General features: G+C 47.5%; 1 protein-coding gene across 1 annotated transcript in view; it reads right to left on the reverse strand.

Annotated features, from left to right (window-relative positions):
- CACNA1E (calcium voltage-gated channel subunit alpha1 E) overlaps window positions 1-13,244 on the reverse strand; it is a 264,347-nt gene that overhangs the window by 114,678 nt on the left and 136,425 nt on the right. Inside the window, exon 9 of the mRNA XM_075936805.1 lies at window positions 12,530-12,633. Within this exon, the coding sequence (XP_075792920.1) occupies window positions 12,530-12,633 (104 nt within the window). The remainder of the gene's footprint in view (window positions 1-12,529; window positions 12,634-13,244) is intronic.

The raw sequence follows: 13,244 nt of genomic DNA on the forward strand, positions 1-13,244 counted from the left end.
CTGACAGAAGTCTGTGCAACCAGGAACGGGATGGAGAAAGAGCCTTTCACATAACACAGGAACCAAGGGTCACACCCAATGGAATGAATAGGCAGCAGATTTAAAACAAACAAAAGGAAGGACCTCCTCACACTAGTTGCCAAGGGACGTTGTGAAGATGAAAAGTATAACAAGGCTCAAAAAAGAATTAGATACATTCATGGAAGACCAGCCAATCAACGGCTAGTAGGCCAGGGAGGTAATCCCGTGCTGTCGGTGTCCCCAGCCTCTGACTGCCAAAAACTGGGATAGGATGGCATGGGTCACTCCCAACTGCCTGGCTGAATTAATTCCTTTTGAAGCATCGGGCACCAGCCACGGCTGGAAGACAGGCTACTGGGCTAGACGGGCTATTGGCCTGAGACAATTGGGCCATTCTTCTGATCCAATTTTCGTTTGTTCTGATTTGTGGAAAACCAGAAAGAATGAATCGGATCCAAAACTTTTCACATAAAAAAGCCTGATTAGAAAATGACAGACCGGCCATAGAAAGACTTAAGACCTGAGCCTGGGCTATAGATGTGGAATACAAAGCCTAGCCCCAGTGGGGTACAACAGCAACATTAGCTTGCTCTGTGCCAGGCCAGTCCCCTTCCATTGGCCAACAACTTCAAGGGGCCAACATCCTCACCAGAGATCGGTAGGATGTAGGAACACCACAGACACACCCCTTTCTCCCTAGCCATACCTCTGCCCCCACCGCACACCAACAGCAAAAGAAGGGGCGGGACCACAGGTGTTATAACACTCTACATCACCAGAAGATCCTCCATTGGCTTTAGGGACACAATCTAGCAGGAGTGAGTGTGCAATGGAGAATCTGGACTGTAATGCCATAATGTACATGCACTCGGCACACGGCTATTCCTTCTCCCCTCCCTGTGGTGGGAGAGAGGCTTCAGGGGACGGGGCAGGGCCGTAGGTGGGGCTGGGGTGTTCCCCCTAGAAACTTCTCAAGTCTTCTCAAATGTTCTCTGTGATAGATAGCGTGACGGACATTTCTCCTTCTATCATAGTATAGATGAACACACACATTTCCAAGACACCACTCACCTTAGCATTTAGAGAAAGTCAATGATCGTTTATAAGAAAGCACTAATTTTCTCTCTCTTGTGCATATTTTGAAGTCACTCTGGAGCAAATGAGTGTAGTCTTTTTATACCCTAGGGCTGTGTCTACACTGGCATGAATTTCCGGAAATGCTTAAAACGGAATACTATTCCGTTTTCAGTTTTTCCGGAAAAGGAGCGTCTACATTGGCAGGCTGCTTTTCCGGAAAAGCCCTTTTTCCGGAAAAGCATCTGTGGCCAATGTAGACGCACTTTTCCGGAAAAGACTACTGGGCTGTCTACACTGGCCCTTTTCCGGAACAGTGTTCCGGAATAAGGACTTATGCCCGAGCGGGAGCAGAATAGTTTTTCCGGAATAGCGGCTGATTTTCCGGAATAAGTGGCCCAGTGTAGACACAGCCTAGAGGTCATGTCACAGATTATTACCTGGGGGCTGACTGCTGAAAGGGATGAGCAATATAAGCTGAAGGCTATAAGATTTGGCCTCAGTTGGATTTCTGATGGCAGCAAAATCCCTAGTCCAATGCCCTCTCTCCAGCCTGCACATTCAAACCTCAGCTCTGTCGCCCATTGAGTCCATAATGAAAGCAGCTGCCCTGGTGTGCTTTCTTGTCTAACATTCACAGAATCATAGAATCATAGGACTGGAAGGGACCTCAAGAGGTCATCGAGTCCAGCCCCCCGCCCTCAAGGCAGGACCAAGCTCCACCTACACCATCCCTGACAGATGTCTATCTAACCTGTTCTTAAATATCTCCAGAGAGGGAGATTCCACCACCCCCCTTGGCAATTTATTCCAATATTTGACCACCCTGACAGTTAAGAATTTTTTCCTAATGTCCAATCTAAACCTCCCCTGCTGCACTTTAAGCCCATTACTCCTTGTCCTGTCCTCAGAAACCAAGAGGAACAAATTTTCTCCTTCCTCCTTGTGACACCCTTTTAGATATTTGAAAACCGCTATCATCTCCCCCCTTAATCTTCTTTTTTCCAAACTAAACAAGCCCAGTTCATGAAGCCTGGCTTCATAGGTCATGTTCTCTAGACCTTTAATCATTCTTGTCACTCTTCTCTGTACCCTTTCCAATTTCTCCACATCTTTCTTGAAATGTGGCGCCTAGAACTGGACACAGTACTCCAGCTGAGGCCTAACTAGTGCAGAGTAGAGCGGCAGAATGACTTCACGAGTTTTGCTTACAACACACCTGTTGATACAACTTAGAATCATATTTGCTTTTTTTGCAACAGCATCACACTGTTGACTCTCATTCAACTTGTGGTCCACTATGACCCCTAGATCCCTTTCCGCCATGCTCCTTCCTAGACAGTCGCTTCCCATCTTGTATGTATGGAACTGATTGTTCCTTCCTAAGTGGAGCACTTTGCATTTCTCTTTATTAAACCTCATCCTGTTTACCTCTGACCATTTCTCTAACTTGCTAAGGTCATTTTGAATTATGTCCCTATCCTCCAAAGAAGTCGCAACCCCACCCAGTTTGGTATCATCTGCAAACTTAATAAGCGTACTCTCTATCCCAATATCTACATCATTGATGAAGATATTGAACAGTACGGGTCCCAAAACAGACCCTTGAGGAACTCCACTTGTTATCCCTTTCCAGCAGGATTTAGAACCGTTAACAACAACTCTCTGACTACGGTTATCCAGCCAATTATGCACCCACCTTATCGTGGCCCTATCTAAGTTATATTTGCCTAGTTTATCAATAAGAATATCATGCGAGACCGTATCAAATGCCTTACTAAAGTCTAGGTATATGACATCCACCGCTTCTCCCTTATCCACAAGGCTCGTTATCTTATCAAAGAAAGCTATCAGATTAGTTTGGCATGACTTGTTCTTCACAAACCCATGCTGGCTATTCCCTATCACTTTATTACCTTCCAAGTGTTTGCATATGATTTCCTTAATTACCTGCTCCATTATCTTCCCTGGGACAGATGTTAAACTGACCGGTCTATAGTTTCCTGGGTTTTTCTTATTCCCCTTTTTATAGATGGGCACAATATTTGCCCTTTTCCAGTCTTCTGGAATCTCCCCTGTCTGCCATGATTTTTCAAAGATCATAGCTAAAGGCTCAGATACCTCCTCTATCAGCTCCTTGAGTATCCTGGGATGCATTTCATCAGGACCTGGTGACTTGCTGACATCTAACTTTCCTAAGTGATTTTTAACTTGTTCTCTGTGTATTCTATCTTCTAAACTTACCCTCTCTCTGCTTGTATTCAATACGTTAGGCACACCTCCAGACTTCTCGGTGAAGACCGAAACAAAGAAGTCATTGAGCATCTCCGCCATTTCCAAGTTTCCTGTTACTGCTTCTCCCTCCTCACTAAGCAGTGGGCCTACCCTGTCCTTGGTCTTCCTCTTGCTTTTAATGTATTTATAAAAAGTCTTCTTGTTTCCCTTTATGCCTGTAGCTAGTTTGATCTCATTTTGTGCCTCTTCGCAGCTGCTTTTTAACCCCATGTTTTCCGGCTCAATTTCAGCTGGCATTTCGGTAGAAGTGCCACCGAAGAAATCCTTTTCCTGTGCTACCACTTGGCCAGAAGCTGGGGTGTGAGAAAAATCAGGCCCATCACTTTGGAAAATGCCCCCAAAACGACAACTTTACATTTAGCGGACAGGAAAAAAACAGACAATCCGTTAGGTGCGCTACACTCTAGTGTGCAGACTGGATTCCTTAACGACAATCTCCATTAAGAGCAGGACTGTCAATTAATCGTGGCAAATTCAAGTGATTAATTCAGAACAAATGAACACGATTTAAAAAATTAATCACAAGAGGTCGCAGTTTTAATCACTTTTTTTCACAATAATAGAATACCAATTGAAATTCATTTTAACTGTTTTGGGATCTTTTTGTACATTTTCACATATATTGATTTCAATTACAACACAAGAGACAGTGTATACTATGCTCACATTATATTACTATTGTTATTGCAAATGTTTGCACTGTAAAAGAGAGAAACAAAAGAAAGAGTACTTTTCAGTTCACCTCATACAAGTACGGCAGTGCAGTCTCCTCGTGAAAGTGCAACTTATAAATGTGGATTTATGTTCACACTTTATAGCCATCATTGCCAGGTATTTACGTGACAGACATGCCAAACATTCGTGTGTCCCTTCATGCTTTGGCCACCATTCCAGCGAACATGCTTTCATGCTAATGATGCTCATTAAAAATGTGTTAATTACGTTTGTAAGTGAATTCCTTATAGATATATCACCTGCTCTCTGGATTTATCTACATTTTGCCATATATTTCATGTTATGGTGGTGTCAAATGATGATCCAGGACATGTTTGATTTAGGAACACTTTCACTGCAGATGTGAAAAATATACAGAGGCGGTACTAAAATGAGATTTTTCAAGATAGCTACAGCACTTGATCCAAGGTCTAAGAATCTGAAATGCCTCCCAAAATCTGAGAGGGACGAGGTGTGGCCTTGCTGTCAGAAATCTTAAAAGAACAACACTCCAGTGCAGAAACTACAAAGCCGAACAATCAAAAGAGAAAATCAACCTTCTGTTGATGGCATCTGAGTCAGACGATGAAAATGAACATGTGTTAGTCCTCACTGTTTTGGATGGTTTTTGAACAGAACCAGTCATCAACATGGAAGCATGTACCTCTGGAATGGAGACGGAAGTGTGAAGGGGCATATGAATATTTAGCATAACCGGTGCATGTAAATATCTTGCAACTAGCTATCATAGTGCTATGTGAGCCCCTGTTCTCCCTTTCAGGAGACACTGTAAATATGTGAACAGCATTATCCCCTGTAAATGTAAACCAATTTGTTTGTCTTAACGACTGACTGAATAAGAAGTAGAACTGAGTAGAGCTGACAGCTCTACAATTTTACATTGTTTTATTTTGCGTGCAATTGTGTAAAAATAAGCCTACATTTGTAAGATGCATTTTCACAATAAAGGACTGCACTATAGTACTTGTATGAGGTGAATGGAAAAGTACTATTTCTCTTGTTTATCTTTATTCCAGTGCAAGTATTTGTAGCAAAAAAAAAAAAAAAAAAAAAAAAAGCATAAAGTATGCTTTGCATGCTTTGTATTCTGCTGCAACTGAAATCAATGTACATGAAAATGTAGAAAACATCCAAACATATTTAAAGTGATATACTTTATTCTTTAATGGTGTGATTAAAACTGTGATTAATGACATTTAAAAATCATCTCATGATTAATCACGATTCATTTTTGTAATCGTTTGACACCCTAAAGCAAAGCTCTTGCTGCCAAATGCTGTCGGCTTTCGCCTTCAGAAATGTCGGCGTTGGTAACAAAGTAAGCCCACTTGAAAGTTATTTGCCGAAAATATTGTTCCCATCTCAGTGCCACAGAGAGCAGCTCCATGCTTGGGGAGAGAGAGTGCACACCCTACAAAACCATTCATGTAGTGGCCAAGTTCAGTGCACAGCTAAGAACTAAGGAATTCCCCATCAGCAATCCATGCCAGCACATGCCTACAGCACCTGTGTGGACACAGTGACATGAGAAGAACTTTGCAGGGGACACACTGCCCCCATGCCCAGCAAACTGCAAAGAACACATAGCCTAAGCGGTTAGCAAGTAGCCTCTTGGCCAGCAAAAGATGAAAGAAGCTGTTTCCGGTCTACACGCTATCTGCCCCTTTACAGGATGACACATGCATGTGGAAGATGACTTGAGACTTTAGGCACTGGGCCCTTGACAGCTCTCCGCAAGGAGCTGCTATCTGAGAGGGAGGAGCTAACGTAACGTAAATGGCTTAATTTGCCTCCATCTATTGCTGGCGACATCCAACAGGTCAGTGGCAGCTCATGATCAAATACGTCAAATGCTGCTAATAACTTAATACAGCTAAGTGTGGAAGTTTGGCCCCTGGCCAGAGCCCATTGGAGAGTGCCCGTCAGCATTATGAGTTTTGACTCCGGGCCAAGCCCATGTCTGAAGCAAGACTGGAAGGGTTCTTGGCTCTCAGAAGAGGTGTTTGTACTGCTGGAGCTAGCCAGCCATTGGTTACTTATGGATCGGATCCAGGGAAGGAGAGGTTAGAGAAAGGGCAGGCTGGCTGGCATCAGTTGATTTCCTGAGCCCAGACCACATCAGTAATTGTTTCTGGGATGCAGAGAGTCTGCATTTCAGAGGAAAGCAATTGCGGGGCTCTGTTAGAAACAATCCCCTTGGGTTCCACAAGGCCAGATGTGCCATTTCACAGTCAGGGCATGGCTTCCCACTCGCGTGCAGAATCTTTGCTTGTAAAACTGGCCTAAAACCAGTCAGGGAAGGAGACATGGCTTCCCTCTCTGTCCCGGACTCTACTTCCCCAGAGCTAGAGAGTCTCAGTGCATTCAGACTGACACTCACGCCGACTGTCTCGGACGCTAGCTCACAAAGCAGTGCAATAGCTTGGTGGAAATACGTATTTGATGTCCATCACCATAGCACCTCAAAATCCCACGCTATCTGACGGCAAACAAGCCTAGACATGAGCAGAGAGCCTGGATGTGACAGACTAAGTTTACATAGTCTAACTAGGACACTCGGGATTTTAAAGGGAGATTTTTGGCCACTGGAGTATGCCCCAAACGCTTCCCTTAGCCCTGCAGAAACCTTGGGAACCGAGGTCATATTCTAAAGGTAATAAAGGCTAAAGAAGTTGACCAACGTGTTCTAACCAAAGCCCGACATGTGCATATCCATGACAAACTTCATCATGTATGTCCCAGACAAAGAAAAGTTTTCTACGTATTTGCCATAAAGGTCTCCTGCTGATGCTCCGGTAGCTGGGATGAAGGGCACAGCTACCCACTGCGGCCCGGACGGGTAGTGAAGGTGGCCTCTTCCTTGGCTCAAGTCATGTCACTGCACAGCACGTCAGCTTGCCTCTCAACACCTGCCCTTGTGCTGCTCTGGAGTGAAGCTTCCCGCAGCATTGGAATGGCAACTAATGCAGGAAGGTCTCGCACCCCGGGTGTTGCCTGGCCATGCTGCAAAAGCCCAAAACTTCCCCTACCTCGGCCCTGCTGGGAGCTTAACAGACTTGCTGTTCCCTAGGTATCTGGCACGCCACTACCTCCTCACCACTGCCAATTAGGCCAGCCACCCACTTGCATCCCGCCTCAATACAAACCCTCCTAGGAATAAACAAACAGTGGAAATGCCAGCAGGCGCCCGGGAAGATCACTAGACAGCTACATCCAGTCCAATTCAATCAGCAACCGGTTACCTGACATGGGCCCTGGACAGAGAAACACCAAGACCTCAGCCTCACGCGGCGCAAAGGAAGATCTGTCACCGGCAGACCCTTTGCCTTGCACAGTCTTACTGCTGACGGGTCGCTCCATCTGGCCCAAGTCACCGGCTCTTGGCTGGCTGACACTGTGGGACCAACGTGAGCTCTTCTTGCTACCCAGGCTAACCTTATACTAACCTTCCACATTATTATTTCTCAGCGGCCTACCCTGCACCAGCACACGTATCTGGACCCACTCTGGCCTGAATCCTAATGCTGGGCATGAACATTAGTAACGCAAGACCCATCTAGTTCCAGTTGGACCACTTTCTCCTTGAAGAGAAAATAACTCACTTTTAGAGCAAAGCAGTGAGGAACCCAGCTGCCCACAATGGTCCTGGACTTGGCCAGGTACTAGAACTTAATTATGAAAAACTTTACCCTGCCAAAAGGCCACAGGGAAGAGTCAATGGAGCAATACAACATTATCTCCGATGACTGCTTGAAAGCACTCCCATTCACCCCATTGACCACCCAGATTGCTACCGGTTTTGAACAGCCTATGACAGAAAAAGAGGGGAGGAAGAAAGTTTAAGCAGCGGAGATGAAAAACTGAAGTCTGATACAGAGAAATTCCAACCAGCATTCCTACAAACCTCCATCATTTCTGTGAAGGAGGCAAAGAAACCATCGATCATCCATACCACCCTCGATGGCAGAATTACACCACACAGAGCCTACAGTACTGAGGGATTACTTTTCCAAATAGGGAAGATTACCCACATATGAAATTACCTCACAGACCATCAAGAACAATCCAGAAAGCTGGACCACTTTGGACATCAGCGAGAGCTGAGACAACAACGGGTTATTTGGTTCAGGTGCCAAACCAAAACACAAAAAAACCCCAAAATACCTGGTTTGCTTCAAAATGAAACTGAATTTTTTGGTTTTTCTCAGCAAAACAAAAAAACTGCAACAGTTTAGTTTGGGTCAAACAAACTGTTAGAATGTCCATTCAAAATGGCATTTTGAATAATTTCAAACCAAAATGTTGAAATGGGTTGTTCAGACTTTTAAGAATGTTTCCCCATTTTCCCCCTTTTATTCACCAACTTTGATACAAATTTGTGAATTCTCCCCAGTCACCTCAAAACTGCATTATTTGGTGAATTTACTTTTGGACTGAGACCTTTCTCCCCATTTTACATGTTTTGTTAGTCTATAAAGTGCTACCAGACCATTTGTTGTTTTTTACGTTTATCCCCATTTTATGTCAGCTAATCTGAGGGAAGAGTAGAAAGGAACATCCCCATTTTCAATCCTGAACCTTGTAACACCCCAAAGCATTTTACCAGCTTCACAAACAGGAATTATTCCATCCAGTGCTGGGTGGTACCAACAATAATTCAGTGGTACTCACAAACTTGACAGAACCACTTGGAACAGGAAGTGAAGAAGAGTATCACCATGGACTGAAACTTGAGGAGAAATGATTTAGACACAATGCCGACCTGGATCATAGGGTCAATATCCCAGCTCCTACATGACTACATCTACAGTGAGATGGGACTGTTCCACCTGTAAAAGACCATGCCTCGTACCACACCTCCCACTAGCACTAAGATGGGATACTGAGTTGATTGACTGACATTAAAATCAAAGAGGAATAAATTTCTGGGTTCGACACCATCAGCCAGTGGATGACACCCAAGGAACACCTACTGGACATTACAGCTGTTAAACTCCACCCATAACCCCCTATTTACTATTAAAGTCATTATCAGTGTGCTCCGTGGTTTCTCAATGATGCTCAGACGCAACACAGAATAGTACAGGCAATGACGAGTAGGCATGTTGCAAAAGGGCACTGCTATTCCAGCGGTGTCCTTGTCATAACGTATTCCTTCCTCAGCTGCTGGAAATGCGAGCAGCGCATGTCCCCGACTTTACACGTGGAAAGTCAGCTTGTGGGATACATTTTCTGCCCCGCGAATGGCTGCCCCTGCTGTGTAGCCCTCCAGAACAAGGGGAAAAGAGGACTAGGAGGGAGATCGACTTGCTGAAATTCTTCTCGCTCATCTCACGCTCTAGGTCTGACAGGATTTCAGGACATGCTGGTGCAGCCATGGTTCATCACCATGGAGACAAGAAACTCTGCTTCTCTTCACTCCCCAGCTAATGGATCTCATTAAACTCTCATGTCCTCGGAGAGAAGTAAAACGGTTACAACGCTGCTATCCACACGCACCCAACCCTGCACTCACAGCTCAGCCACACCCTGTGCGGAGAGCCCCTGCCTGTGCTCACACACAAAGCATTCGCACCCCCACAGCTCAGTCACACCCCGCACACACAGCCACGGCCTACACCCACACACAGCTTTGCCACACCTTCCCTCGCAGCCACCTCCTGGCCTCATTCACAGAGCAGGCCACACCCCTGCACGTCACTCACAACTTTGCCTCACCTTACACCCACACAGCCTGCCCTCGCACACAGCTCAGCCACACTGCACACTCGCACACAGCTCAGCCACACTGCACACTCACACACAGCTCAGCCACACTGCACACTCACGCAGAGCTCGGTCACACCGCACACACACAGCCACACCCTGGCATTCACACACCGCACAGCGACCCCGCATACTCACACTGTATTAGAGAAAATCCCTGTGCTAATACAAGCTGCCTATTGCCGTTGAAGGATTTCCCCTGTGTACTCCCCCCTCCCGAGCCATTCCTGGATAGCTTCTTGCCCCCAGGTACCCCCTCAGCTTCACGTCCAAGCTCTTCCCTTCCCTACTTCAGTGCTTTGTAGGCTTTCGCTTCACTCCTGACAGGAGGTTCAAAGTGAGGCAACCCTCAGTTTCCCTCAATGACCCGCCTGCCACTTCAGTGGCCCAGCATCGCCTTGCCCTGCGTTGGCCAACAGATCATTCCTCGCGCCTGGTATTGTGTAAACATCTGGTTTGGGTGGCATGGGACTCCTCCATTTGGGGAGGCTGGGCATGCCAGGCCCTTGGCCCCACCCCAAGGCCTGCCCCCATGCGGCCTCCACCAAAACCTCACCCACGCTTCACCCCTGACCCTCACCTGCTCCTTCCCCCGAGGCCTCTGTGCCCACCTTGGTAGTATGGCTGCAGCAAGGGGAACTTCCTTGCTCCAGTAGCGGCAGCAGCACAAGTCCAGTGCACTGTACCCATGAGGCATCGCTAGCCGGTACAGCGTACCAGAAAAAGACTGTACCACCCCCAACCCCTCACAGAGCTGCCTCTGCCTGTAGGGAGCCCTGCAGGAGAACAGGGCTGGGGAGCCGGGGCTGGGAGCAGTACAGCAGCCCAAGAGCTGCCGGTGTTCTGCTCCTTTCCCTGCTGCCTGCCCCTCCCAATGGGGAAAGGGGAAAAACCTCAGCCCCCCCCTTCCCCAGACCTGTCCTCTGGCCGGGTGCCGCTGTACCGAGCCCAGAGGAGAGGCAGCTCCGCGGGCTTCTGCTCCTTTCCCCGCTGGCAGGGAGAGCAGCAACACTTATCACCCTCCGCTCCCACCAGGTAACGTGGGATGGAGAGGAGTGGGGCAGAATCACATGGGGGGTTATGTGGGGAGGTCACATGCCCCCCCTACCTGGAATGCCCACCCGCCACCTGTATTGGTAAGAGATTTATTTTACTCGCACCTCACGACAGGCAGTCCTGGAGGGAACAATGCAGCCAGGTGCGAGTTCCTAGCTACTCACAGAGTCCTCGAGTCTCAGGCCAGAAGGGACCCCTAGGCCCATCTACTCTGACCTCCTGTACAGCACAGACCATAGAGCTTCCCCAAACTAATTCCTAGAGTGTACCCTTCAGCAACACATCCCATCATGATGTATCCATGGCCGGTGATGGAGAATCCACAACGACCCTGGGAAAACGGCCCAAGTGGTTAATTCCTCTCACTGTTAAAAATGGACCCTCGCTTCCAGACGGCATTTGGCCAGCTTCGTTTTCCAGCCATTGGATCGTGTTAGACCTTTTTCTCCTAGATGGAGAAGCCTGTAACTAAGTCTCTTTCCCATGCACGTACCAGAGACTGTAATCAAATTGCTCCTTAACGTTCTTTGTTAAGCTCAATAAATCGAGCTCCCTGAGTCTGTCCACTGCAGCTTACCTCATTTAAGCATCCCAACATCTCGTTATCCCTTTCGGCCACTGCGTCACACTGAGAGCTCATGGTCAGCTGATAACCCACTTCAACCCCAGGACTACGTCTAGACTGGCATGATTTTCCTAAAATGCTTTTAACAGAAAAGTTTTCTGTTAAAAGCATTTTCGGAAAAGCACATCTAGATTGGCAGGACGCTTTTCCGCAAAAGCACTTTTTGCGGAAAAGCGTCCGTGGCCAATCTAGACGCGGTTTTCCACAAAAAAGCCCCGATTGCCATTTTCACGATTGGGGCTTTTTTGCGGAAAACAGTACTTTGCTGTTTACACTGGCCCTCTTGCGCAAATGATTTGCACAAGAGGGCTTTTGCCCGAACGGGAGGAGCACAGTATTTCCGCAAGAACACTGACGATCTTACATGAGATCGTCAGTGTTCTTGCGGAAATTCAAACAGCCAGTGTAGACAGCTGGCAAGTTTTTCCGCAAAATCATCTGATTTTGCGGAAAAACTTGCCAGTCTAGACACAGCCCAGCTGTTTTTCAGAGGCATGGCTGCTTCCCCGGACAGAACCCTCCGACCTCTAAGTACGCCCTGCACACTTCGTCTCTCGCTGTCTATGTTTATATGTAGCTGGATTCAGAATGCGCATTGTTTCCTGGCACCAATTTACTAGTGAATCCCCACCATGTTGTATCGTTGAGACAGCATTCCCACTCTCTGCTATTCCCCCAGTTTTTGTGCCTGCTGCAAACTTTACCCGGGACGATTTTATATTTTCTTCCAGGTGATTCAAACACACATTAACCAGCATATGACCAAAGACAGATCCCCGTGGGGCAAACACTATGGCAGGCCGAGCCTTCCCAAGAGGAGTTGCTGAAGGAGGGCTCAGCATGAGGATGCTCCCGAACAGCAGTGTCCTAATCCAAAAGCAACCAGTGATTGGGTCAGGCCTGGCCAGGGTTAACGGAGCTAATGGACCCAGAAGAAAGGGAAAGCTGCTTGCTTACCCAGACAGCACTCCCAGGACAAGGTTAAGAACAAAGAAGGAGCCGATGATGATGAGGGGGATGAAGTACAGCCAGTTCCAGGTGGCTCCTAAGGCATCATTGGTCTGAAAGGGAAAAAAAGAAAAGCATTACACTGTATTCCGCCTCTGTGGGACCATGAAGGGCTCCGGTTACTCCCGGGTGTAGAACCGGGGCCCTGTGCACCCCAGGATTCCATGGCCATGGAGACATTTTCAGAATCCCGCGTCTTACCCCAGCACCTTCCAACCGACTGTTCCACCCCCTGTCTCACATCGTTGAGGCTGCTGTTTGGTACCCAGCACTGGATGGGAGCCTCCGCCCTGCCGGTACTGTCCTGTTCCCGTTAGGCGCAGCTCAGTCACCCAGCCCCCTTAGACAGCCCTGTCAGGGAAGTGCAGGAGAAACCGGTCTGGCATCTTCCTGTCCGAAGCCAACAGCCCGTCTAGGCCTGTCCTGATCCAACCAGGGGGAGCCACATGTGGCACCTGACAGCCGTTGCTTGGAGCTCTCGTCATTGAGGAGCTGCTCCCTGCTTTGCCTAGAGGCAAGGCGAGAGGTCTGTGCCTGCTCCGACACTGCACACAGCGGGGTAAAGCCAGAAACCCGGCTCTGGTGGAAGAAAGAGTCTTTATCCCAAATCTTTACACGAGCGTGTGGAGCTGGGTGCTTGGCGTGTGGCCTGTGAATGCCCCCG

Source organism: Pelodiscus sinensis, chromosome 9, assembly GCF_049634645.1.
Source record: "Pelodiscus sinensis isolate JC-2024 chromosome 9, ASM4963464v1, whole genome shotgun sequence".
Classification (NCBI taxonomy): domain Eukaryota; kingdom Metazoa; phylum Chordata; order Testudines; family Trionychidae; genus Pelodiscus; species Pelodiscus sinensis.